The 25668-nt window shown below is 39.7% G+C and overlaps 2 protein-coding genes across 5 annotated transcripts in view; one reads left to right on the top strand and one right to left on the bottom strand.

Moving 5' to 3' along the window:
• LOC111054198 overlaps positions 1-25668 on the bottom strand; it is a 47629-nt gene that overhangs the window by 4005 nt on the left and 17956 nt on the right. The window lies entirely within an intron of this gene.
• Positions 9727-23912, top strand: LOC111054197 (zinc finger protein 271-like). 3 transcript variants are annotated; one of them, XM_039434784.1, is made up of 5 exons: positions 9727-9963; positions 13838-13907; positions 15572-16705; positions 21393-21644; positions 21729-22670. In XM_039434784.1, the coding sequence occupies exons 3-5, from the start codon at positions 15595-15597 to the stop codon at positions 22403-22405; spliced, it is 2040 nt and encodes a 679-aa protein (XP_039290718.1). In that variant the 5' UTR covers positions 9727-9963; positions 13838-13907; positions 15572-15594; the 3' UTR covers positions 22406-22670. The 3 variants fall into 3 exon arrangements, with proteins under 3 accessions (XP_039290718.1, XP_039290716.1, XP_039290717.1); XM_039434782.1 differs by having other exon boundaries at positions 21393-23912; XM_039434783.1 differs by having other exon boundaries at positions 15572-16742; positions 21430-22670.

Here is a 25668-nt window from a genome sequence, read left to right as displayed (position 1 = left end):
TACTGAAACATCGACCTAGCCTCAAAATTTTGTTTACAAAATTATTTTTTGAACTGTTTTTGAATGTTATTTCGCTGAAATGGCCGAGGTACTCTTGCTCAACAAGCTAAAACGCACTCAGCTGTCGCTTTGCGCTTTAGCCAACAAATATGAATTTGAAATACCGATAAAATTATGCGATTATTATTTGGACTTAAACAAAAAATTTGAAAAATTAGCTGATGATTTTAACAACCTACAACGTGATGAAATGCCTTTAGCTACTTTGACCGAATTCGATAACGTTCAAAAGGAATTTCAAGACACTTTTGATCAAATTAAATTAAAAGAAGAAGTAAATACCTGCACTCCTACTGAATCTAAAGCGTCAAATTTTATCAAGCCGCAATTGTCCATCCCAGTATTCTCTGGAGACATGGAGCAATGGGCTTCCTTTAAAAACGTATTTGAAGCGGCTGTACATAATTGCAAAGACTTTTCAAATGATGAAAAATACTATCTACTTGTATCCTATTTACGTGGAGACGCCTTGTGCTTAGTTCAAAACTTTGCTGACACTGAAAATGCATACAAGCTTGCCTTCGAAAGTTTGCATAACCGATATGACAACAAACGCTATCGAGCTTATGCCTTATACAGCAAAATCACAAACTTTCAGCCGAAGGGCAGTCTTGTTGAAGTACTTAGACATTTTGCCATTGAATTAGGCTCAGCTAAGCAATCACTATTTAATTTGAAATTGAACCATGCTGATTTCTTAATAACAATGATTTGCCTTCAGAAATTGCCTAACGCTGTAAGAGCCAAATTTGAGAATTCTTTGGGCCCTGACGACTTACCTGCTTTTGACCACCTGATGAAATTCATTTCCAACCAAGAAAAATCGCTGGAGGTAACCGCCATCAATGAGGTGAGCGAACAGTTATCTAGTGCTAGTTACACCGCTATACCAACCGCAAAAGTGAAGACTGAAGATCATTCACAAGTAGTAAAACCGCAATTTACTGAAAACAAAAGTGGCAGCAATCTGTGTGTACTATGCAACATTCCTCATCCATTGTACAAATGTGAGCGCTTTAGGAAGGAACCTATCAACAAACGAATGGATATTGTCAAGCAAAACCGCAGATGCTTCGGATGCCTCGGGTCCCACCTCAAAGCCAAATGCAATTCACTGTCCTCTTGTCGTGCATGTAAATCAATCCATCACCATACCCTGCTATGCAAAAATAATGAGAGTTCACAATCCTTTTTAATTGCTGAACGCCGACCAGATCGCTACCCTTCTGGCTCTCATAATAGGCCTACCATATCTAGTTACCAACCAGCTTCCACCTCTGGAGGTGCTAGCTGTCGCTCCCCGCCACCAGGATTTGAACCAATGTCAACACAGCGGTTTACCGATGACATACACTCATCACAATATGTAAGTAATTCATGTTGTACCGATTCGAGAATCCCGCAAAACACGGCCAGTCCCTCACGGTCTTCTTCGTCACCTTTTGGCACAGCGCCTGTGACCAATATCTCAACCCCAACCCGCAGTTCATCCACCGGCATGCCGGACACCTTCAGTGGCTGTGCACAAGTGAAAGCTGTACACGCTTCTGCTTTACTGGGCACCGCTATCGTTGCCGTTGTTGATCAATACAACCGATCACAATTACTACGTGCTGTATTGGATTGTGGCTCCATGAGATCGATTATCACTACCCGAGCTGCCCAGCAACTTGGTATCACCATCATGCCCGCACGCATTCAGATTAATGGTATCTCTGAACAAGCGACCGCTGTAAAAGGTACCACTCATTTGACACTGCTATCTCGACCGCAGTTTAACACCTTTCTCCAAACTGAAGCCCTTGTCTTAGAGCAAATAGCTGGTGACCTACCCGCTTTTCCAATCAGCAGTGAGCTCAAAACCTCACTTTCACATTTGGATCTCGCTGACCCTGGTTTTGACCAACCCAATAGGATAGACCTCTTGATTGGAGCTGACATTTATCCTAATGTATTTGTTTCTTCCGCCAATGCTATTATACCAGGAAATCCCGCTGCCTTCGCCACTATATTTGGCTATGTTCTGAGTGGAAAGCTAAATATTGAGGACTCGCCTGCTCCGCTTCATCAGATGCAACTTATCTGCACCATGTTTGCCCGCGAAGAACCGCTTGCTGAGGTCATGAACAAGTTTTGGGAGACTGAAGATGTCCAAATAAATGCGAAACTCTTATCACCTGAAGATGAACTCTGTGAACAGCTCTATGAGTCCACTATGATGAAGGCAGATATGTAGTCGCACTCCCCTTCAAGCCTAGTGCGCCTGTTCTTGTTTCAAACCGCAAGCAAGCTTATCGAAGTCACCTTGGATTATTAAAACGCTTGGAAAATTCTTCGGAACTAAAGAAGAAATACGACAACTTCATGACAGAATATCATGAGCTTGGCCATTTGGAACTTGCCAAATCCGCTTCTGACTATGTGATTCCACACCATGCAGTTTTTAAAAATAAGGACCCCACTCAGAAAATCAGGGTGGTGTTTAATGCTTCCAGCAAGGATACCAATGGGCATTCACTAAATGAGAATTTGTTACCAGGGCCAAAACTGCAGTCCAATATTATTCAAGTATTGACCAAATTCCGCACTTACAAGTACATTGTCCTTTCTGATTGCAAGCAGATGTATCGCCAGATTTTGTTAAGGCCTGAAGACTGCCGTCACCAACATGTTTTTGGAAACCTAATTATCATGAACCTGCAAAAGAATTTGAACTTAAAACCGTAACCTATGGGCTTACTTCCAGTGCTTATTTAGCGCAACGCACATTGCAACAACTTGTCAAGGATGAAGGAGAAGCATTCCCTCTGGCAAGTAAAGTTTTAACAAGTCAAACTTATGTTGATGACCTGCTGGGAGGAAGTAACAATTTTTCTGAAGCACAAACGCTTATTTCTGAACTGATTGAGTTATTGTCGCTTGGCTCCTTTGAACTTCGGAAATGGAACTCTAATACTCCTGAATTGATCGCTAACTTGCCTGCAGAATTTTTGGAAAATCAAGATTGTATGTTTGATGACAACGCTACTGCAAAAGTTCTTGGAATTGTCTACAGCCCGCTCGCGGACAACTTTCGCTATTTCATTTCTCCTTTTAATGGGCAAATCACTAAAAGAACCGTTCTATCATTCATCGCTCGAGTCTACGACCCCCTTGGGTGGCTCACTCCTCTCATAATGCTGTTCAAGCTATTCATGCGCACGCTGTGGTCTCAGCAATTAGCTTGGGACACTGAGGTTCCAGCCTCACTTCGAGCTCATTGGGAGCTGATTACCGCTGAAATTTCCCGTTTGGACAATGTTGTAATCCCGCGTTTACTCGCCTGTAACCGCTCTACTACCCGGCTGCTTGGATTCGCCGATGCCTCCGAAAAGGGGTTTGCTGCTTGTATATATATTCATGAAGAGACTGAAAATAGATATGTTAACTGCCGTCTCATAGCCGCCAAAAGTCATGTCGCCCCGCTGAAAACTATGACAATTCCACGCCTGGAATTGATGGGTTGTTTGCTGCTTGCTCGTTTACTATCCGCCATCTTACCTACGCTGTCCGAATATGATTTACAAGAAATTCGACTCTACACCGATTCCAAGACTGCCTTGGATTGGATCAACACACCCACATACAAATTGCAGATTTTTGTTGCCAACAGAGTACAGCAAATTACTCAGTTAACAAAACTTGAGTCATGGCATCACGTTACTTCTGCTAACAACTGTGCAGATATTGCTTCGAGAGGCTTGACTCCCGCTGAAATCGTCTCCTGCCATGATTGGTGGCACACTACCAATGCGTTTCGTTGTCTCGCCACTGACTTTCCCGTGTCCAATCATCTTGTTTCCAACATTGTACCTGAGATGAAAACTAACCCGCTGTACATTCTCGCTACTGTTGAAGAACCAATTGAGAATCGTTTGTATACCGCTATAGAACGTGTATCCAAATTTGGAAAGCTATGTCGTATTTTTGTCTACATACTAAGATTTGTCAACCGCATCAAACCAGCCCATTATGAATATCGCTGCAAAATAGTCAAACAGATTGAAACCTGTGAAACGCCTGCCTCAATTGACACCACCGCCTGTGAAGCTGAAATAGCTAGAAAACTCATTGTTCATGTTGTGCAACGGGATAAATTTCAGAAGGAAATAACAGAGTTGAAAGCTGGAAAATGTCCTAAGCATCTACTAACGTTGCAACCGTACATTGATGATTACGATTTGATACGCTTATCTGGTCGTCTTGAGCATGCTCCGATTTCTAGTGAAGCTAGAAATCCATTATTGCTGCCGAAAAATGAGCATGTATCCTCACTCATCATTCGACACATACATCTTCAAAATTGTCATGCCGGTCCCCGCACCACACAAGCAGCTGTTTGCCAACAGTATTGGATAATCTCTGCCCGCAATCAAGTTCGCCGCATAATACATCAATGTGTCATTTGTAACCGCTTTTGCCGCACCAACCTACAGCAACGTATGGCCCCGCTACCTGCTGAACGAGTCACCGCCAATAGACCATTCAATTTAACTGGCTTGGACTTTGCTGGTCCTTTCTCATGCAAAACATCTTTATTGAAACGCACACAAACAACAAAAGGTTATCTGTGCATATTTGTATGTTTGACCACCAAAGCTACTCATCTAGAGTTCCTGTCCTCGATGTCTGTCAACAACTTCATCGCCGCTCTACACCGATTTATTGCCCGCAGAGGTGCGCCGCACACTCTGTTTTCAGACAATGCTAAGACTTTCACATCCGCCGCAAGAAAAATGTATGAGTTAGAAAAACTCTTGAAGACGATGCCCTCTGAAGTGAAGTGCTTTCTGTCTAACTACGGCATAAACTGGAAGTTCATTCCCCCTTGCTCCGCATCAAGGAGGCATATGGGAAGCCGCCGTCAAATCCGCCAAAACACTGCTACACCGCTGTATTGGGGACACAGCTCTTACATACAAAGAGTATGACACCATTTTCGTTAGAATTGAAAGTATTCTAAATAGTCGACCGCTTACAGAATTGTCCTCTGAACCTGCTGAAGCTGCCTCCGTGCTCACTCCCGGGCACTTCCTAATTGGTAGACCTCTTACCGCACCACCGCAACCCATAGAGACGGAGGAACTATTGGTCGCACGCCGCTGGAGACTTACAAACCAAATGACCCAATATTTCTGGAATCGCTGGTCCAAGGAGTACCTATGCACCTTGATCAATCACACAAAATGGAAAACCGCTGAAAGAAACTTGCAACTTAACGATTTGGTCATAATCAAATCTGTCAAAACCTCTCCTCTCAGCTGGCCGTTAGGCAGGATTATTGCGCTACACCCTGGTAAAGATGGACTAGTACGTGTAGTCACTATCAAATGCGCATCTGGGAACATTGTTCGAGACATACGCAAAGTTCACCACATCATTTGAAACCTTCTACAAGTTACCGCACACACCGCATGAAGACCGCCTCGCTCACATCCGTGAGGATTGTTACTGTCTACACCGCTGTTACTGTCTACACCGCCGTTCCTGTCTACACTGCTGTTTCTGTCTACACCGCTGCTCCTAGCTACACCACTGTTCCTGTCTGCACCACCTTTCTGGTCATTTGTGCAACGCTCTCACTGTGTATTGTCACCGACCCGCTGGAGATTGTTTCCACCGCTATGAAAAACTGTTCGTTTTTGAGGGGGGGGTATGTCACCGCCAATATAACTTCGGCAGTTTCCCTCTTATATCTGTCGGTAAGTTGGCTGTGTGTTTTGAATCAACCGCGCTCACCCATGGCCATCTAACATGCCACTGCCATCAGCCGCAATGATATCGCCAAGCCCATTGTAGATGGCACTGCTCTCTCTCTCGGCTTGTTCCACTCCCCACTACTACTTCGCCCGTTTCCGCTTTGTCAAGATGGCTTGTTCTAAAACGTGCACTAACGCTACCAATTTTTCCTCCCTTTGAAAGAACTTATAAATGTACGACCTCTTCGCTGCGACATGGGCCCATGTTTTCCCCCCAGCCAGTGCAAGTGATTTCTTATTACAATAATGTGCTACCGCCTACCCGAACGAGAAAACCGCTGTTACAGTCCACTGCGAACCCGCCATCCTTGTACGAGCAGCTTCTTAAAGGTAACGACTTTATTTTGAGCTACTAAGTAACGTGATTTGAAGCCCATTACATTGGCTCTAACAAATTCAATCAAGAACAAGTTTTATTTTTTCAACTAAGCTATGTAATTCACTCGAAGATGTACGTTCACATTAGAGTGAAATGCTTTTGATTAAGGGAGAAGGGGGCTGGAGTAAATGTGGTACAATTTTAGAAAAGGGGTCCGGATTTTTTGCGGGGGGGCAGTTTGGAAACGTTACGCCACTGGCGGTATTTTATTTATATAGATAATTTTCCAACTGCAAAATAAATAATTTACTAAAAATCAATTAATTCTGAACACCAAAGACAGCACAATTATTTGAAACAAAGCAATGTCTTTAGAGCATGTAAGTCTTTAACCTGAGGCCGAACTGCTGGATGTTCACATACAGAACAGTAATTTTGTTTTCCCACAGTTACCTTGAAAAGTGGCCATTCCTGCACTGATTACAGAACGCAAAGAATCACTTTTCTGCTCTAGTGCGGGAATAGTATATTTCGCACCTAGGGCCGAAAATGGGACTTTTCTGGCTCGAAATCGGTTTTCAAGTCCGAGGCCGTAGGCCGAGGACTAGAAAAGATTGAGAGCCGGAATAGTATATTTCGCACCTAGGGCCGAAAATGAGACTTTTCTGGCTCGAAATCGGTTTTCAAGTCCGAGGCCGTAGGCTGAGGACTAGAAAAGATTGAGAGCCGGAAAAACATTTTTGCCCATGGTGAGAACGTTATTTTTCGCCACACAGAAAAATAAACAATATATATATGAAAATAATTTATTGTCTTATTATAAGCACTTCCGAGAGCAAAAGTGGAAGGTCATAGCTCTAGCAAATCTGAGGTAATCTGAATATCAGGAAATTGTCCAAGTATTTTCATTTTTTATTCTGATTTGTCTAAATAACCTAAAAGATTATGTTCAATTATGTAAGAGGTTGAGTTTAAACTTTTTATTCTTCCAAATGACAATAAGATGATATTATTATAAATGTTTTAATTATTGAATGATAAACACAAATAATGAAAAGTTTTTGATCAGCTGTTTTAGCACACTTGAAATTTGGCCAATCTGAATGTCAATGGAAGTTTAGGTTAGAAGTTCTATCCTACTCTGAAAATCGAATTATTTGAATAGTTTATAATAATATATATCTTATCTGTATTTTATTCATCCAAATAGAATAATAGTATATTATTGCAGAATACTTTATTGAATTCTAGAAGCATAAAATGATTCCGTTTATCCACTATGTTCCGTGATAAACGCAGTACTAGGAGGTTTGAGGTTAGATTCTATTATACTCTGAAAATTGAATTTGAATAGTTTATAATATCTCATTTGTATTTCATTCATCCAAATAAAATGATAGTATCTTATTGCAAAATACTTTATTCAATTCTAGAAGCATAAACTTATTCCGTTTCATAAACTATTTTGTGAACACGTTCACATAAAATCAGAATCAGCTGACTTCAAGGTTTTTTTACAGCCCTAGGGCCGTAAAAATTTTACCGGCCTGGTCAGAAAACAATCACTTTCGGCCTCCATATGACGCACGTAAACCAGCTCATTACATTATCCAAGTGGGGCGAAAAAATTTTTTCTGCACTCCAGATTTGCAACATGGCAACACAGAATAGTTGGTGGGTTAAATGGAGGATTAGTGCACGAAAACAAAAATTAAGTTGGTAACAATGATTGTGGTTAGATTTAGATAAAGAATCATTTCAATAGCTACCCTACATTTATGATAAAATCCCAATCTAGAAATCCAAAACAAGAATAATGTTTATCTAAATCATAATTAAATAATAACTTCTCATCATTTAATAATAAATAATGTTTATTTTCTATTGACAGTAATAATTATTTCAACTCCAAGCAATGAGAAATGTAGCAAAAACACATTATGAAATTCGAATTTTCAGGTTAAATAATTACCGTTCGAAATCCAGGTCAATAAAATTAATAAAATAACATTAGAATATACTAAAATAAAATATTTTCTGTTGTCTATGTTATTTTAGTTTACTTATAGTATTTTTCGGTAATTTTAGTTAACCATAAGTCTGAATATCTGAAAACTGTTTTTAGCTGGATGAAACGAAGTTAGGTACGATTCTTCCCGCTAGGTCGCGCGCTTGTCGGTTCAGCCATATTGCAGCTATCCCAACCAGCTGTTGGCGTATATTTTGAATGCGAATTTTTTGTTTTATCTGTATCTTTTCTGATTCTTGAATGAATAAAAATGAGAACTTTGGCTGAGAATTTTCAACTTCAATTGAATTATTAATTTTTAAATGAATTAAGGTTGTTATTAATAACAGTGTCACACACACAAACATTTGATGGTTTTCAGCCATCATTCTATCCATAATCACCCACTTTTCATATTCAATGGTAACTGTAGGAAAAATTTAATGTGAAATATGTGCGCAAAGTTCCTCTGCTGCACTCAAGAAGCCATTCCGCCTTCGCCTATGGCTCGGGCATAAACACGTTTCTTTCGGTGCAGCAGACTGTCACTTTGCGCACTAGTTGCACAATAGTTATTTGTGCAACTAGTGCGCAAAGTGACAGTTTGCTGCATCGAAAGAAACGTTTACACCCGAGCCGTAGGCGAGGGCGGAATGGTTTCTTGAGTGCAGCAAACAAACTTTGCGCACGTATTTCACATTAAATTTTTCCTACAGTTACCATTGAATATGAAAAGTGGGTAATTATGGGTAAAATTGCCTGAATAATGTATGTGTGTTTGAATTGCTAGGCGGCTGTGTGGTGTGTGCTGTGGTGGCACTGTGCTGTCATTGTCCTTGGTTATAATATCTACTTAATAATTAGCGCGTTGTGCTTCGTTGCACCTCTGCTCACTATAGCAGCCCACTCACTGTTACCAACTTAATTTTGATTTTGCTGCACTGTTGCTCCATATATAACCTACTAACTATTTTGCGTTGTCATGCTGCAAATCTGGAGTACGCAAAGTACTCACTTTGTGCACTAGTGCGGAAAAGTGATTCTTTGCAGCCTGCATTCAGTGCACAAATGGTCACTTTTCAGGGTATCTGTAGGAAAATAAATATTTTAGTAGGGGCGTTTAGAATAAAATACATGGGCGGTTATGGAGCAGCACACACTCTTGTCTACTATCTACTGACGGCTGTTGTATAATAGCTGATTTTTATTTTTGTGTGTGGCCAGCTCACAAATAATATTCTCCCATAAGGATTACATGTAAACTTTGAAGGACCGTAGGAAAGAGTCCTGAAATCGGATTATAGGCTAAATTTGATAGGCCATAAACCTGGTCCTGAACATAAATACAACTAAAAAAGAATCATCGAATTCGGTGCACACATAAAAAAGTTATTGAATGTCAAAGTTTGAGGCTCGATTTTTATTTATATAGATAGATATCGACAGTAGTCCTTCGATATATCTGAATGGAAGTATCGATATAAAATCGTGAATATCGATTCAAAAATATTGAATTATATCCTTGATATCGATAATATCTATATTGAAACTGTAGAGCTTCGACTTAGGATAGGAAGGAGTTTTGTTTTCATTGCCAGGTTATGTTCATAGAAGGTTAAAGAAGCAACACATTTTTAAAAATTTAGCCTATTTCTAGTATATACCAAAATTTATGTGATTATCGTTATGAATTGCATATGCATGTCTACAGGTCTAACATTAATGGCTAAAAGTAACTTATAGATACAGTGTTATTCTGAGGTGTTAGAGAAAGTGAGGTTAGTACATTTTTTTAAATTCAAACAAATTACAAATAAATTACAATATTATATGTCTATGTATTGATTTTGGAACACGACAAGTCCACAGTTTGCATAAAATCAGAAATAGTTATGTGTGTAATTACAAGTATTTGTAGTTCTGCAAAGTGACATTTTGCTGCACTGAAAGAAACGTTTATGCACGAGCCGTAGGCGAGTGCTGAATGGGGTTTTGAGTGCAGCAAAGAAACTTTGCGCACGTATTTCTTATTAAATTTTTACTACAGTTACCATTGAATATAAAAATCGTGGTTGAAGCAAAAGATTATGGTATTAAAGATGTATCTTTTTTATAAAAATCCAGCCTATTCAATTTAGCAGATCAATGACTTTTTAAGTTCTAAAATGTTTAGGTTTGGAAAAACTGGTTTCTGAAACTTTCTTAGATTTCTAATTTTTAATATTCAATTTGCTATTATTTAATAGAGAGGGGGGTTTTGCAGGGGGACACAATCTCTCCTTTGTTGTTCTCTCTATACATATCAGATATGGACTCTTATTTCAGAGGAAAGGGTTTTCGCGGTACCAGAATAAATGAACATAATAATATATTAATGTTGCTCTACGCAGACGACATAGTTATTCTGGCTGACAGCGTTCCTGATGTGAGAAATAAACTAAGTTGTCTATCTGAATATTGCAATGAGCTAGGATTAAAGGTTAATACAGATAAGACTAAAATTGTTCCATTTCATAGAGGCAGGTTAAGAGGAAATTTGAATTTCAGTTATCAAGGGGAAAAAATAGAAGTTACTAATAAATATAAATATTTGGGAGTAGAATTTAGTAGTTCAGGTCGGTTTGTAAATTTTTGTAAATTAGTTCTGAGTAAGGCAAAGAGTGTGACCGCTTGTGTCATGGGAGTTCTGGGTAAAGCTAAGTCTGAGTCTTGGGACAGTAAAATGAAATTGTATGAGGCTACGGTGCTGCCTGCTGTCCTATACGGCTCTGAAATCTGGGCTCTAGGATATCTGGATTTGATAGAGAAGGCACAGTTACAGTTTTTTAAGAGACTTCTACTATTGAATAAGTACACACCTAGCTTTGCTTTAAGACTTGAAACTGGAAGTTTGAGGTTGTCACATATAATTTTTCGTCAAGCATTGAATTTTTATATCAACGTTTTGAAAATGCCATCTCATAGATATCCAAAAATGTGTATGAATAAACTGTTAGACTTAAGCACTAATGATAATAGAATAAATGAGAATAGAAACAACTGGATTAATCTAATGAAAGAACAAATGTCTCTTGCTAACTTAAGACACTTTTTAAATGTAGATTTCACTATATTGGAGAAAGAAAGTGACTATATTATTAGGAAACATGCAAGAGCTTTGTATATGGCAGATATAAGTAAAGCAATAGAGGCCAGATCTTTTCCTGGTTACATAGTTTTAAATCCAAATTTCATTTTAGGGGAGCAGCTAGGATGTATCATGTCATTTTCTAGAGTCAGATGCATAACACAATTGTGGATGGCAACGCAGATGAGTATGTATTTGTTTATGGATGGAAGTGGCACCTTCTTTGATTGTACTATCTTATGCCCTCTATGTAATTTTCAAGAGGAGGAGAGTCTGTTTCACTTTCTTATTAGATGTCCCATGTACAATGATATCCGTCGACGTTATCTGGCCAAATACTCTGTTAACATTGTTAAAGACGAAAATAAAGTTTTGATTCTCTTGTCGAATCTTCCCATCTGATGAAAATATTCCTCAAATATTTGAAAATTATTATTTTTTCAGTCAAAAATATTATAATTTCTCCAGCATTATTTAGTTCATTTAATTATTTTCAATTCATTTATTTAATTTTCATCTAATTATTTCTGTGGACAATATTTATCATCATAAAAATTAATTAACTAATAAATCAACAACTATTTTAGTTGTAGACAATATTCAACATCTTAAACATTTCTTTAATCTCCAATTTCTTTATTCAGAATTATCAGTTCTTTCAACTGAATTTTCAGATTATCAGGTACAAATAATTATTATCAGCCTATTCAAATTGAGAGACTCATTTATTGAAGAGAGAAAGCAATAGGAATGCCCCATACACACATTAGTGCATCAGTTTATGAATGCAGAATGAATGAATGAATGCAAAATTCTGAGGTGTAGTAGTCTCGATCGAATTCTCGCTGTATATATGAGACCATGAGAAAGCTCATGAGAGAGCGGCTATGAAGTACAATTGAATACAAAGTGCATGCGCCGTTATTAAAGAGAGAAAGCAATAGGAATGCCCTATACACACATTAGTGCATCAGTTTATGAATGCAGAATGAATGAATGAATGCAAAATTCTGAGGTGTAGTAGTCTCGTTCGAATTCTCGCTGTATATATGAGACCATGAGAAAGCTCATGAAAGAGCGGCTATGAAGTACAATTGAATACAAAGCGCATGCGCCATTAAATGGTGCATTTCTCTTGTGTTGCTCCCCAGTGTCAAGTGAAATAGACATGGCTTCTCCAGCCATCTGTGTAATTCACTTGTCAGCTGATTTATTAGGAATAATTCTATAGTCTGATTAATCCTATCTTCAGAGTAGATAAATATAATATACAGGGTGTGTGTCCCACCAAGGTTGTAACAGCCGTTAACCATAGATAAAAAGCTAGATGTTTTATTTTTCAATCATGTACCCGCTTTGTGATTTTAAATATATTGGAGAATTCATTGAAATAAATAAGAGTATGAAATTCACCTAATCTATTCCAGTCAATTTATGATTAGTTAATTAAATTAATCATTATCATAAAATAATGAGATGTTTATAACTTTAAATGAAATAATTTAATCAAACGAATTGTCATGTTAATTAGTTCTTGTTCAACAATATTGGAATTTATCCATCCATTAGCTTTTCAGAAGTTATTCTATTTGAATTCTCCAAAACATAAATTTAATAAAATAAGAAGAGGTCTATACTTATGTGTTCATGTTCAACGGTACAGCAAACGGTTAAAAAAGCGGCGAGTGGCGTGGTGGATGGTTGACAGCTGATTTTTAACATTATGAACTGCTTATGTTCGCTAAATGGCGTGATGTACTTTGTATTGTGCGGTTTGCAGCACTGTTCGAGGTTCGGTTTGGCATGAGTGGACGTACCTTTATGTGCAAGTATGCTGTCAATCACTGCATTCACAGTCCGAGATTCAGTTGATAGACTATTATCAAGTTAGTCAATGTCAGAATTACTGAGATAATGCAGACAATCCTTCATCCTATGAACAGATGACAAAGCATCTGCCCGAGTTTCATAATTTGTTCCTAAGTGTCTGCACGCCACTGTACATTCTATTTTTCAAAGTGGTATCATGCTTTAAATTCATAGAAAAGTGTAGGTAAGCTTTAAATTCACAAAAAAGTATAGGTAAGCGGGTCTTGTAATACCTAGAGTCCCTCATATTCACAACATCTGCCATCATGCCGAAAATCTCGAAAACAACCGTTCACCACCAAAATGAGTTGACCAGACTCATAATTTTTCAAGGATATGCTTTTTATGTGAAGTATGGTCTAGTTTATGAATACCCATTTACTTTTTCACAAGTATAAGGATAAGCTTTTGCTCTAGAAGTACAAGGTTTTGCTCGAAATTATTATGAATAGAAGTAGAAGGATTTCCTTCAGATTTTACAAGCATAAGCATATCTTTTTTTATGTATACGGCCCAATGTTCCAGCTGTGCAGGTTTTAAACACCAATTTAATAATTTTGTTACAAGTGAATTATTTCAAGTCTGAATTTAAAAAAATAATTCCATATTTCTGATATTCTGCTAATCTTTGGTTTATTATTTCTTTTTGAATACAGGTGCCTTCCTTCCCACAGGCAATTGACACCAATACTGCAGTACAGATCTCCCTCAATACTCTTGAAACAGGTTGGTTGTCAAGTTTTCCATTCAATATTAATTATACAGGATGGGTGAAAAGTCCGAGAACAGCTTAATATCTCATACACAAAGGTAATTTGATGGTGGGTGTGATTGGGGATCCTACTCAAATTGAAAATACTACTCTACCATGACTTTGAAAATCTGATCCGCCATCTTGGATCCACCATGTTGAATGCAACTTCATTTTTTTGAATTGGAAGGTAGACATGCAATACATGATTTCAATACAGAATTTCAAGAAAAAATGAATGGCGAAAACCGCACATCCATATCTCAAACCATTTAAAATATATTCACATTATAAGCCAATACCACTTATGTATTTCATTTTTATTTGCATGGTATTGATTAATAATGTGAATATGTTCTAAACGGTTTGAGATATCAATGTGCGGTTTTCGCCATTCAATTTTCCTTGAAATTCCGTATCGAAATCATGTATTGCATGACAATATGGCAGATCCAAGATGGCAGAACAGATTTTTCAAGTCATAGTAAAGTGGTATTTTCAATTTGAGTAGGATGCCCAATCACACCCACCTTGGATTCACATTTTTTATGAGATACTAAGCCGTTCTCATACTTTTTTCTCTCTTTCCTGCTTTGAATAGTATTAATTAATAATGTGAATATCTTTGAAACGGTTTGAGATATCGATATGCAGTTTTTGCCATTCATTTTTCCTTGAAATTCTGTATCAAAATCATGAATCGCATGACCACCTTCCAATTAAAAAAAATGAAGTTGCATTCAACATGGCAGATCCAAGATGGTGGACCAGATTTTCAAAAAAGTCATGGTAAAGTAGTATTTTTGATTCGAGTAGGATCCCCAATTACATCAACCGTCAAATTACCTTTGTGTATGAGATATTAAGCCGTTCTCGTGACTTTTCACCCACTCTGTATACAGAGTTGGTATAAAAAATTGAAGATCAATATTTCTCACCCAAAGATTATCTCATTATAGATTTGAATAGGAATGTGATGCCTACTCATATTTAAAATGCTACTCAACAGGATTACTCTGTGGCTTTTGTCTACCTTGGATCAGTAATTTTCGATGCAAGTTCTCTTCTCAATTAGAAGGTGTTCATCTAATACATTATTTCAATAAGAAATTTCAAGATAAAATGGATAGAGAGAACCACAATATATCAAACAATATACAAAGCTTTGAAATATATTCACATTTGAATAAAGCCTTATAACAGATCAAGCAAAATGAGAGGATGCCAGTTCAGTTTAAGATTACTGACAGAAATGGTAGAGAAAGTTGTGTGCTCTTCAGTTACCTGTTATTTTAATAATAATGCATTCGAATATCAAATGAAAGTTATAGAAGTAGAATTAAGGATTTCTGTACTGCAAATATCCATCAAAGAACTAAATACCAGGGGAAAATTTGTTGGATGAAAAACTGTCCATAAAACCAATAGGCTACCTACTATTACTTAAGTAATAGTAGATATTGATAAAACTGAGCCCAGACTGGGAATCTCTGATTATTTGCAATTGCAGAAATCCTTAGTTCTAATAAAATATTGTTCATTAGATATTTGAATTATTATTGAACTCCAGCTGTTTGAAATAATTTATCCATCTTCAAAACCTGTTATTTGATTGGATATGACTTTCTGTGATTTTCAGAATATCCAGCTGGAGAGGAGAGGATGGATGATGGTAATTTTACCAAAGATGGAGAAAGTGGAGAGAAAACAGAATGGGTGGGGAACAGTGCAGAAACAATCCAACAAGGAGAAGTGACATTAGTGAAGGAAGAAATTCGTGAAAATTGTGAAGTTGAACAACCAATTGAACAAGAACTTGTGACAGTGAAGAGAGAAGAACTATGGGAAGAAAGAGAAGCATTTGTCCATGCATTTGAAGAAGTGATAGTGAAAGAAGAATATTCTATAGAGGATGAAGAAAGTGACTATAAAGAGGCAGAAAGACAGGGAGATGACAACAGTGCAAGGGCAAAGGAAGAGAATGCTGTCATTGGAGAAGAAGGAAAATCACATGATTCAATACGAGATGAAAATCTTGAAACTTCTAAAGAAGATGTGAGTGTAAAAGAAGATTATGATAATGAATTACTATCCCATCAAGAGTTGATAATAAAAGATGAAGAATTTGACAATATTTGGGACATAGGAGAAGAAGAAAACGTAGAAGATGAAGTGGAAGAGGAAGAAGAAATACGAGAAGGAGAAGATTATGATAATGATGATGATGAATTTAATGATCCAGTGCTAGAAGAGCACAATGATGTCTGCAGGGATGGGCCTTTCTTATGTTCAGTTTGCAATAAAGAATTTTCCCGTAATGTACATTTGAAGATACATTTTCGATCCCATACTGGAGAAAAACCTTATAAGTGTTCAATCTGTCATAAAGAGTTTGCTTATAAGTCAAATTTGACTATACATGAGAGAACCCATTCAGGTGAAAGGCCCTATAAATGTTCAATCTGCCATAAAGGGTTTATTAAGAAGGCAATCTTGAATGACCATGAGAGAACCCATTCAGGTGAAAAGCCCTATAAATGCTCAGTCTGCAATAAAGTATTCTCTCAAAAGGGACATTTGAATGTACATGAAAGAAGCCATTTGGGAGAAAAACGCTATAAGTGTTCAATCTGTCACAAAGAGTTTGCTTATAAGTCAAATTTGACTATACATGAGAGAACCCATTCAGGTGAAAGACCCTATAAATGTTCAATCTGCCATAAAGGGTTTATTAAGAAGGCAATATTGAATGACCATGAGAGAACCCATTCAGGTGAAAGACCCTTTAAATGTTCCATCTGCCATAAAGGGTTCATTAGATATTTGAATTTGTCACGATGTATATCGTAACTAGAGAAAGGCATTGAATTTAGGGCTCATTTATTCGACGCTCGGCTATCTTTCATAGAATCTGAGGGGTCAACGTTCAAGCCAGCCACTGGCCTACCGCTCAGCGTTGCTGCGCATCCTCTCCCCCCTCCCTCTCGGTCACTGAGGGAGGCTCGAGAAAGGCCAGCAAGAGGCAGTCGAGTTCGGAGAGCCAAGTCGAGCGGTCGAGAGAGGTGAGAAGGAAGCAGCGAGCAGCTAGCAACGTCACAGTACACCCGTACTACGTGAACTCCGATTTCTTCAGCGACCGGCAGTTGTGTCGAGGCTAAAGTCGATTAGCCTCTCACACAGTGAACTCCACTGCTCTACACTCGTTTGGGCGAGTGTTAAACGACACTTAACCTGTTTGGACGACGGGTTGCCAGTTTCGACCAACAACAACACGTCAGGTTTGGTCGAAACCTGACTCCTCATTGGTAGGCCACCAGTGGGGCATCGAGGCGAGAAAGGACATCCGGGAAGGTGTGGAAAAGCCTTTCCCGCAACTCCGCGGACGATCCGGACCCCAGGAGGACAGCTAGTGCCCGGCCAGTAGGACTTAGGAAAGTCTAGAGTGCTGGCCGCCGCAGCGTGCTGGTCCAGTGCGGGATCGCAAGAGGACGTCTAGGAAGGCCAGGAAAAGCCTTTCCCGCAACTCCGCGGACGATCCGGACCCCAGGAGGACAGCTAGTGCCCGGCCAGTAGGACTTAGGAAAGTCCAGAGTGCTGGCCGCCGCAGCGTGCTGGTCCAGTGCGGGATCGCAAGAGGACGTCTAGGAAGGCCAGGAAAAGCCTTTCCCGCAACTCCGCGGACGATCCGGACCCCAGGAGGACAGCTAGTGCCCGGCCAGTAGGACTTAGGAGAGTCCAGAGTGCTGGCCGCCGCAGCGTGCTGGTCCAGTGCGGGATCGCAAGAGGACGTCTAGGAAGGCCAGGAAAAGCCTTTCCCGCAACTCCGCGGACGATCCGGACCCCAGGAGGACAGCTAGTGCCCGGCCAGTAGGACTTAGGAGAGTCCAGAGTGCTGGCCGCCGCAGCGTGCTGGTCCAGTGCGGGATCGCAGGAGGACGTCTAGGAAGGCCAGGAAAAGCCTTTCCCGCAACTCCGCGGCCGATCCGGAGCCCGGGAGGACAGCTAGTGCCCGGCCAGTAGGACTTAGGAAAGTCCAGAGTGCTGGCCGCCGCAGCGCACCGGTCCAGAGCGGGATCACAAGAGGACCTCTGGGAAGGCCAGGGAAGGCCTTTACCAGAGCCCCGCAACCAACCCGGACCCCGGGAAGACACCCGTGCCCGAGGACTAGGACTCAGTCCCGACACGAAGCCCTTTCTCACGACTAACACTGCAAGGTTCCTGTTCCCTTCTTTCCGCGACCAACCCTGTTTGGCAGTGCGAAAGCACGGCCCCTCTTTCCTAAAAGAGGGAAACATTCCTCCAAAGCACTCAAAGCCCTGTTTCAACCCCCAACCCGAGCGAGGGTGGTTGACGGACGCCCCACCGAGACTCCCGTCCCCTGCCGCGGCCCTCCCCAGTCGCCGACTGAGCTTAGCCGGCCCAGAGCGACACTGGGAATTCTGATAGAGACAGGTGTGGGCAAAAATCTACTCAGAAGATTGGCACACGAACGTGGGGCCCAAGGCAGGAGGAGAAAAACAGCAATGAGTGCAGAGGAGAAATGTAGTCGCGCCGGAGAAGACCAGGAGGCGCGAGAGGAAAACAGCGATCCAGGAGTGACCTGGATCTACAAACTCCACCGGAAAGAAGCAGTGGACCTAGCAGCAGCAGCAGGGCTACCTACAACAGGTACGATGGCGGAGCTGAGGAAGGTTCTTGTGGACCATCACAGGAAGACGGCAGAGGAAGCCAGCAACCTGAACCAGGCTAGCAATGGAGCTAGCACAAGTTACCACGAGGCGGAAGGAGCAACATCTTTGTGGCCTCCTGCAGAGGAGGATCATCAGGAGTCTTCCAGACTCGGGAAGCTGCCCGAGGAGGCCTCACCAGCCTCCGATGGCGAATCATGCCATTCATGGGTGTATCGATTGCGGAACAGAGACGCGGTCGAATTACTCCTAGACTCGGTGCCCACAGACGGCACCTGTTCCGAGTTGCGGAGGGCGTTAGCGGAGCAGCGGCAGCGATGCCTCACGATGCTACCGCTGCCTCCCGCTGAAGAGGCGGTGATACAGCCAGCGCCACCGAGGTCAATGTCGGCGCATGTGGACGCTGGCCCACGGTATCACGCGAGACCTGCATTAGTGCGACCAGAGGAGTCGTCGGCGCACCAGTACAGGCCACGACAGGCACCGCACTCACCGGTCCGGGCTGCAGCCCACCATACACCATTTATGGACCCAGGGACGGTGTGCGATAAGGTGCGAGGATGGAGGTTGTCATATGATGGCAACGGAGACGCTCCTAGCTTCCTAGAGCGTCTCGAGGAGTTACAACAAGCCTACGGGCTGACAGGGGAGCAGTTGTTCCCGGCGCTACCAGAAATGCTAGCGGGAAGGTGTTCCTTGTGGATGCGGAACCGAAGAGGGTTCTGGCGGCATTGGAACGACTTCGTAATGGACTTTCGGTCCCGTTATTATCCAGCAACCTATGAGGAGGATCTGGATGCTCAAATCCTGGGTCGACGGCAGCGTGAAGGCGAGGCTATCGATGACTACGTAGAAGAACTTCAGACTCTCATGAGGAGAAGAGGAGATTGTTCCATCAATCACCAGCTACAGAGGCTGTACAAGAATCTTCTACCCCGGTACAAGCTGTACATTAGGGAAGCTGAAATCTATACCGTGGACGATCTACTCAAGCTGGCCAGGCAGTATGAGAGGATAAAGTCAGAGGAGAAGAGTGCTCAACAGCGGCAGAGGACTGTGAAACAGGAAGAGGTTCGTAAACCTGTGAAAGCACGCCCCGAGCCAGAGCCTACAACTTCACAACGGCGAGTGGAGCCGACTCCAGTAGGACCTACCTGCTGGCATTGCAAGAAAGAGGGTCACTGGAGGTCGGAATGCCCTGAGATTTCTCTCTGCGTGGGCTGTAGAAAGCCTCGTCCCGGTTGCACCTGTGGGAAGGATCAGAAGAGGGCGACAGACAAAGCCGCAGTGGTGAGAACTAGGAACCAACTCCAATTGGAACCGGAGTCGCAGTTCGACAACAGACTGTATACCACAGTCGAGGTAGCTGGCCACCAGTATCGAGCTCTACTCGATACAGGAGCGGAATCCAACTACTTAAGCTTGGCCACGTTTGCGAGCTTAGAGGCAGCTGGGTGTGCAAGGAGAACTGCGACAGAGAGAGGCGCGATTCTGGCGAATGGAACCGCTGCGCGGCTATATGGAAAGGTGGAGATCAACCTGAAAATCAGCCAAGAAATTCTTCCCACAGTGATGACGATCATGGAAGGATTATCCCCCGAATTTTTATTCGGCATGGAGTTCCTGCAGGAGCACAGGGTGAAAATCGACACCCGCGCACGCACGGCGGAATGGGAGCCTCAACTCGGGGAGAAGAGTGCTACAACTACCCAGAAAGCTGCGAAGGCCCGAGGAAGAGAGGTGAAGTCCGGTGCAGCCCCGATAGAGAGGCAAGGAAGGTGTCCACAGCCTCAGGAGACACGCGTCTTCATGCTAGTACGTGTCCAGACAACTCTTTCGCCCTGTAATAAATTATTAAGACCAATTAATAAATTATTAACTATAATAAATTATTATGAACTGCAGCTGTTTGAAATAATTTATCCATCTTCAAAACCTGTTATTTGATTGGATATGACTTTCTGTGATTTTCAGAATATCCAGCTGGAGAGGAGAGGATGGATGATGGTAATTTTACCAAAGATGGAGAAAGTGGAGAGAAAACAGAATGGGTGGGGAACAGTGCAGAAACAATCCAACAAGGAGAAGTGACATTAGTGAAGGAAGAAATTCGTGAAAATTGTGAAGTTGAACAACCAATTGAACAAGAACTTGTGACAGTGAAGAGAGAAGAACTATGGGAAGAAAGAGAAGCATTTGTCCATGCATTTGAAGAAGTGATAGTGAAAGAAGAATATTCTATAGAGGATGAAGAAAGTGACTATAAAGAGGCAGAAAGACAGGGAGATGACAACAGTGCAAGGGCAAAGGAAGAGAATGCTGTCATTGGAGGAGAAGGAAAATCACATGATTCAATACGAGATGAAAATCTTGAAACTTCTAAAGAAGATGTGAGTGTAAAAGAAGATTATGATAATGAATTACTATCCCATCAAGAGTTGATAATAAAAGATGAAGAATTTGACAATATTTGGGACATAGGAGAAGAAGAAAACGTAGAAGATGAAGTGGAAGAGGAAGAAGAAATACGAGAAGGAGAAGATTATGATAATGATGATGATGAATTTAATGATCCAGTGCTAGAAGAGCACAATGATGTCTGCAGGGATGGGCCTTTCTTATGTTCAGTTTGCAATAAAGAATTTTCCCGTAATGTACATTTGAAGATACATTTTCGATCCCATACTGGAGAAAAACCTTATAAGTGTTCAATCTGCCATAAAGAGTTTGCTTATAAGTTAAATTTGACTATACATGAGAGAACCCATTCAGGTGAAAGACCCTTTAAATGTTCCATCTGCCATAAAGGGTTTATGAGGAAGGCAATCTTGAATGACCATGAGAGAACCCATTCAGGCGAAAAGCCCTATAAATGCTCAGTCTGCAATAAAGTATTCTCTCAAAAGGGACATTTGAATGTACATGAAAGAAGCCATTTGGGAGAAAAACGCTATAAGTGTTCAATCTGCCATAAAGAGTTTGCTCATAAGTCATATTTGATTATACATGAGAGAACCCATTCAGGTGAAAGACCCTATAAATGTTCAATCTGCCATAAAGGGTTTATTAGGAAGGGAATCTTGAATAACCATGAAAGAACCCATTCAGGTGAAAGACCCTATAAATGTTCAATCTGCCATAAAGGGTTTATTAGGAAGGCAATCTTGAATGACCATAAGAGAACCCATTCAGGTGAAAGACCCTATAAATGTTCAATCTGTCATAAAGAGTTCGCTCATAAGCCATATTTGATTATACATGAGAGAATCCATTCAGGTGAAAGACCCTATAAATGTTCAATCTGCCATGAAGGGTTTATTAGGAAGGCAATCTTGAATGAACATGAGAGAACCCATTCAGGTGAAAGACCCTATAAATGTTCAATCTGCCATAAAGGGTTTATTAAGAAGGCAATCTTGAATAACCATGAGAGAACTCATTCAGGTGAAAGACCCTTTAAATGTTCAATCTGCCATAAAGGGTTTATTAGGAAGGCAATCTTGAATGATCATGAGAGAACCCATTCAGGCGAAAGACCCTATAAATGTTCAGTCTGCAATAAAGTATTCTCTCAAAAGGGACATTTGAATGTACATGAAAGAAGCCATTCGGGAGAAAAACGCCATAAGTGTTCAATCTGTCATAAAGAGTTCACTCAAAAGTCAAATTTTATTATACATGAAAGAACCCATTCAGGAGAAAAACCCTATAAATGTTCAGTCTGCAATAAAGCATTCACACGAAAGAATAGTTTAAATATACATAAGAGGAAAACTCATTCATGAAAAATACCATAAATGTTGTTTCTCTCCCCAATATCAATAAATATGGTGTTGCTGGTTCATGTGATGCTCATGCATGCCATAACTAGACCACTGATGATTTAAAACCTAGCACAAATATGTTGAGTTTACCAGGGTTGGTTGTAGGTTTTTACTTTCCTTGCCCTATCACCATGGGTAAGGAAAGTATTGCTTTCCGAAAAAAATTAAGGTACCCCAATTTCTAAATTTCTATACGTTTCAAGGTCCCCTGAGTCCAAAAAAGTGGTTTTTGGGTATTGGTCTGTATGTGTGTGTGTGTGTGTGTGTGTGTGTGTGTGTGTGTGTGTGTGTGTATGAGTGTATGTGTGTCTGTGTACACGATATCTCATCTCCCAATTAACGGAATGACTTGAAATTTGGAACTTAAGGTCCTTACAATATAAGGATCCGACACGAACAATTTCGATCAAATGCAATTCAAGATGGCGGCTGAAATGGCGAAAATGTTGTAAAAAACAGGGTTTTTCGCGATTTTCTCAAAAACGGCTCCAACGATTTCGATTAAAATTATACCAAAAATAGTAATTGATAAGCTCTATCAACTGCCACAAGTCTCATATCTGTAAAAATTTCAGAAGCTCCGCCCCATCTATGCAAAGTTCGATTTTAGATTCCCAATTATCAGGCTTCAGATAAAATTTGAACAAAAACTTTTGAGTGGAAAAGATTAAGCATGAAAATCTCTACAATTAATGTCCAGTAACATTTTCACCTAAAATTGAAAATAAGCACGAAATTCGAGAAAATGTTATTATTTCAATTGCAAACTGTTGGCAATTGTTGATTCTATTAAATGATTCACTATGAAGAGATAGCAGACCTCGTATGTCTCCAGTGTTATTGTCCTGTCACCAGCTGGCTCAGATCTTTGTTTATAAATAGACTTAAGATGCGCGTGCACACTAGTGTCAGGTGATCAATTTTCATAACGGCAAGGAAAGTTGTGTGAGTGCGCCACACCAGATTTTTTAATATTAATGTTTTTATTCTCTCCCCAATTTACAGTACCTATGCTATTTGTGAATCTCAAGAAAAGTTTAAAAATGCTCTTATTTAGGTAGGCACTTTTTAAAAACAGGTGCTGTTCAACAGAATAGAAAATAATGAGAGAAAAAACCATAAAACTCTAATGAATTTGCTCAACATGAATATTACTGTATGTCTCAAATCCTATTTAATAAACTAGTGACCCCTTTGGTTGGAGCACCCGCTCATGAACTGTTGTATTGTCATCTTTGGAATCTGCAACTTTTAATTATACAGAGTTGTTGAAATTTATGAAAACCGCTAAATATTTATTTTGCAAGGATAATAAATTTGACAGTAGGTTTCATTGGGGATCCTATTCGAAATATAAAAAAAACACTCTCCTGTTGCTTCAAAATTTCTGTCTGTCATATGAATCAAACTCTATTTTCTTAAATGAGATTGTGATCATGTGATAGTGATACACAAATAAAGTCATGATTATGATACAGAATTCTAAGAGAAAATGAATTGCAAAAACCGAACATTGTTATCTCAAACCCTTCCAAAGATATTCACTTTATTGAAGATACTAATAAATCATCCAAAATTGATATAAATGAGTACATTGAGATTCTTACTATTAAAAAGAATAAAAACTAGCTAATTTTACTTGTTTATGTGTTATTTAACACTAATAAATTTGTGTATAGCTGTAGTTATTTTCAATTTTGTTTATAGGCTACTCATTGATGTTTGATTTCGTGCTCATTTGCAATAATGAACAGAATCCATATTTTCGAATTATGTGTCCAATGTAGTAATTTAAGTTATTGTACAAGTCCAGTTTAAATAATTATTCAGTTTGATCTAGTGAGAGCTGAGCCATCAATCATGTATAAATGTGATAATAATTATTATGTTGATGAGTATAAGTTCTTGTATACCTGTAGTTAGTTATGTTCAATTTTGTTGTTAGAAAATGTATGAATTACATGTATGTAAAACGACAATGTAATATTGTCAAACAGCTTTTTCATAGTAATGCTAATTTGTAAAGATAAATTCCATCTATCTTTAAAATGGACATTGATCCTATGAAATCAGATTTATCATTCATTCCTCTTCTAACAGTACACACACAATTTTTTTAAAATGTACTTCATTCTGAAATGCATGTAAAAGGGGAATAGCAATATATTATCCAAGCATCCTTAAGAAGCGTTCACACCAAAGTTATTAACAAAATGTTTATTTTTCCGTCCTTAAAGATTTTATTAGATTGAATATTCAATCATATTATGTGTTTGTCAAGTTCCATTCAATCTAATAGAATCTATAAGGACGGAAAAATAAACGTTTTTTTAATAACTTTGGTGTGAACACATCTTGAGGATGCTTGTATAATATATTGCTATTCCCATTTTACATGCATTATTATTTTTTTTAATTGGAGTGTATACTGTTAGAAGAGAAATGAATAATAATTCTGATTTCATAGGGTCAATTTTTATATAAAAAATATATGGAATTACATAAATCTTCACAAACATATTATGTTCATCATGTGTATGATAAGTTATGTTCAATTAAATAGAATCTATAAGGACAGAGAAATAAACATTTTATTAACTTTGGTGTAAACGCAGCTTAACAAACCGCCTCTGCCTACTCTCAATCATGCTAATGTGGCATTAATGATAAGGTGACCAGATGAAGGAGCTATGCTCTAATATAGAAAGAACCAGAGCTCTGAACAAGAAAGTATATGGAAATCTGATAAAATCACTGGAGGCATCAAATAATATAGTAAATCCAAGCAGAGATAGAATTTGATGTATCAATGAAGACAATGATGTTTTAATGAAGACGACATAAACAAATAATAATTTATTCTTAAATATATCCGGAGTAGCACTCTCTTTGATAATCTGTGGTAGGGCATTGAAAACTTTCATGCCCATGTAGTAAGGGCCTTTCTCCGATAGAGTTAGTCCATGCTCTGCATAGCTGATCCCCCCGAATCGTTTGTTTTATCTATAGTGAGGTCCACCTTATAATGGCAGTAGATGAAGATAGAAGAATAGCGATGCCGATTCTCCTATGCATTAATTAATTATATTTCTACACTGTCAAAAACATAATTGGCATTGTTGTGGACCTAGAAAAGGATAGAACCACCGGCTTTGTCGAAGGATAGCAAAACCAAAGTTGATCAAATACTGTCATTATAACGTGGACCGCACTATATGTGTGAC

Source organism: Nilaparvata lugens, chromosome 8, assembly GCF_014356525.2.
Source record: "Nilaparvata lugens isolate BPH chromosome 8, ASM1435652v1, whole genome shotgun sequence".
NCBI classification, from domain to species: Eukaryota; Metazoa; Arthropoda; class Insecta; order Hemiptera; family Delphacidae; genus Nilaparvata; species Nilaparvata lugens.
Note: the sequence above shows the minus strand (reverse complement) of the source record. Positions and strands in the feature narration are given on the sequence as shown.

Bases quoted from the DNA above. Each gene is read 5' to 3' on its own strand.
- LOC111054197 (XM_039434782.1), top strand. From the start codon at position 15,595: ATGGATGATGGTAATTTTACCAAAGATGGAGAAAGTGGAGAGAAAACA. The intron at 16,706-21,392 runs GTGAAAGACCCT...GAACCCATTCAG, and splicing joins CCATGAGAGAACCCATTCAG to GTGAAAGACCCTTTAAATGT.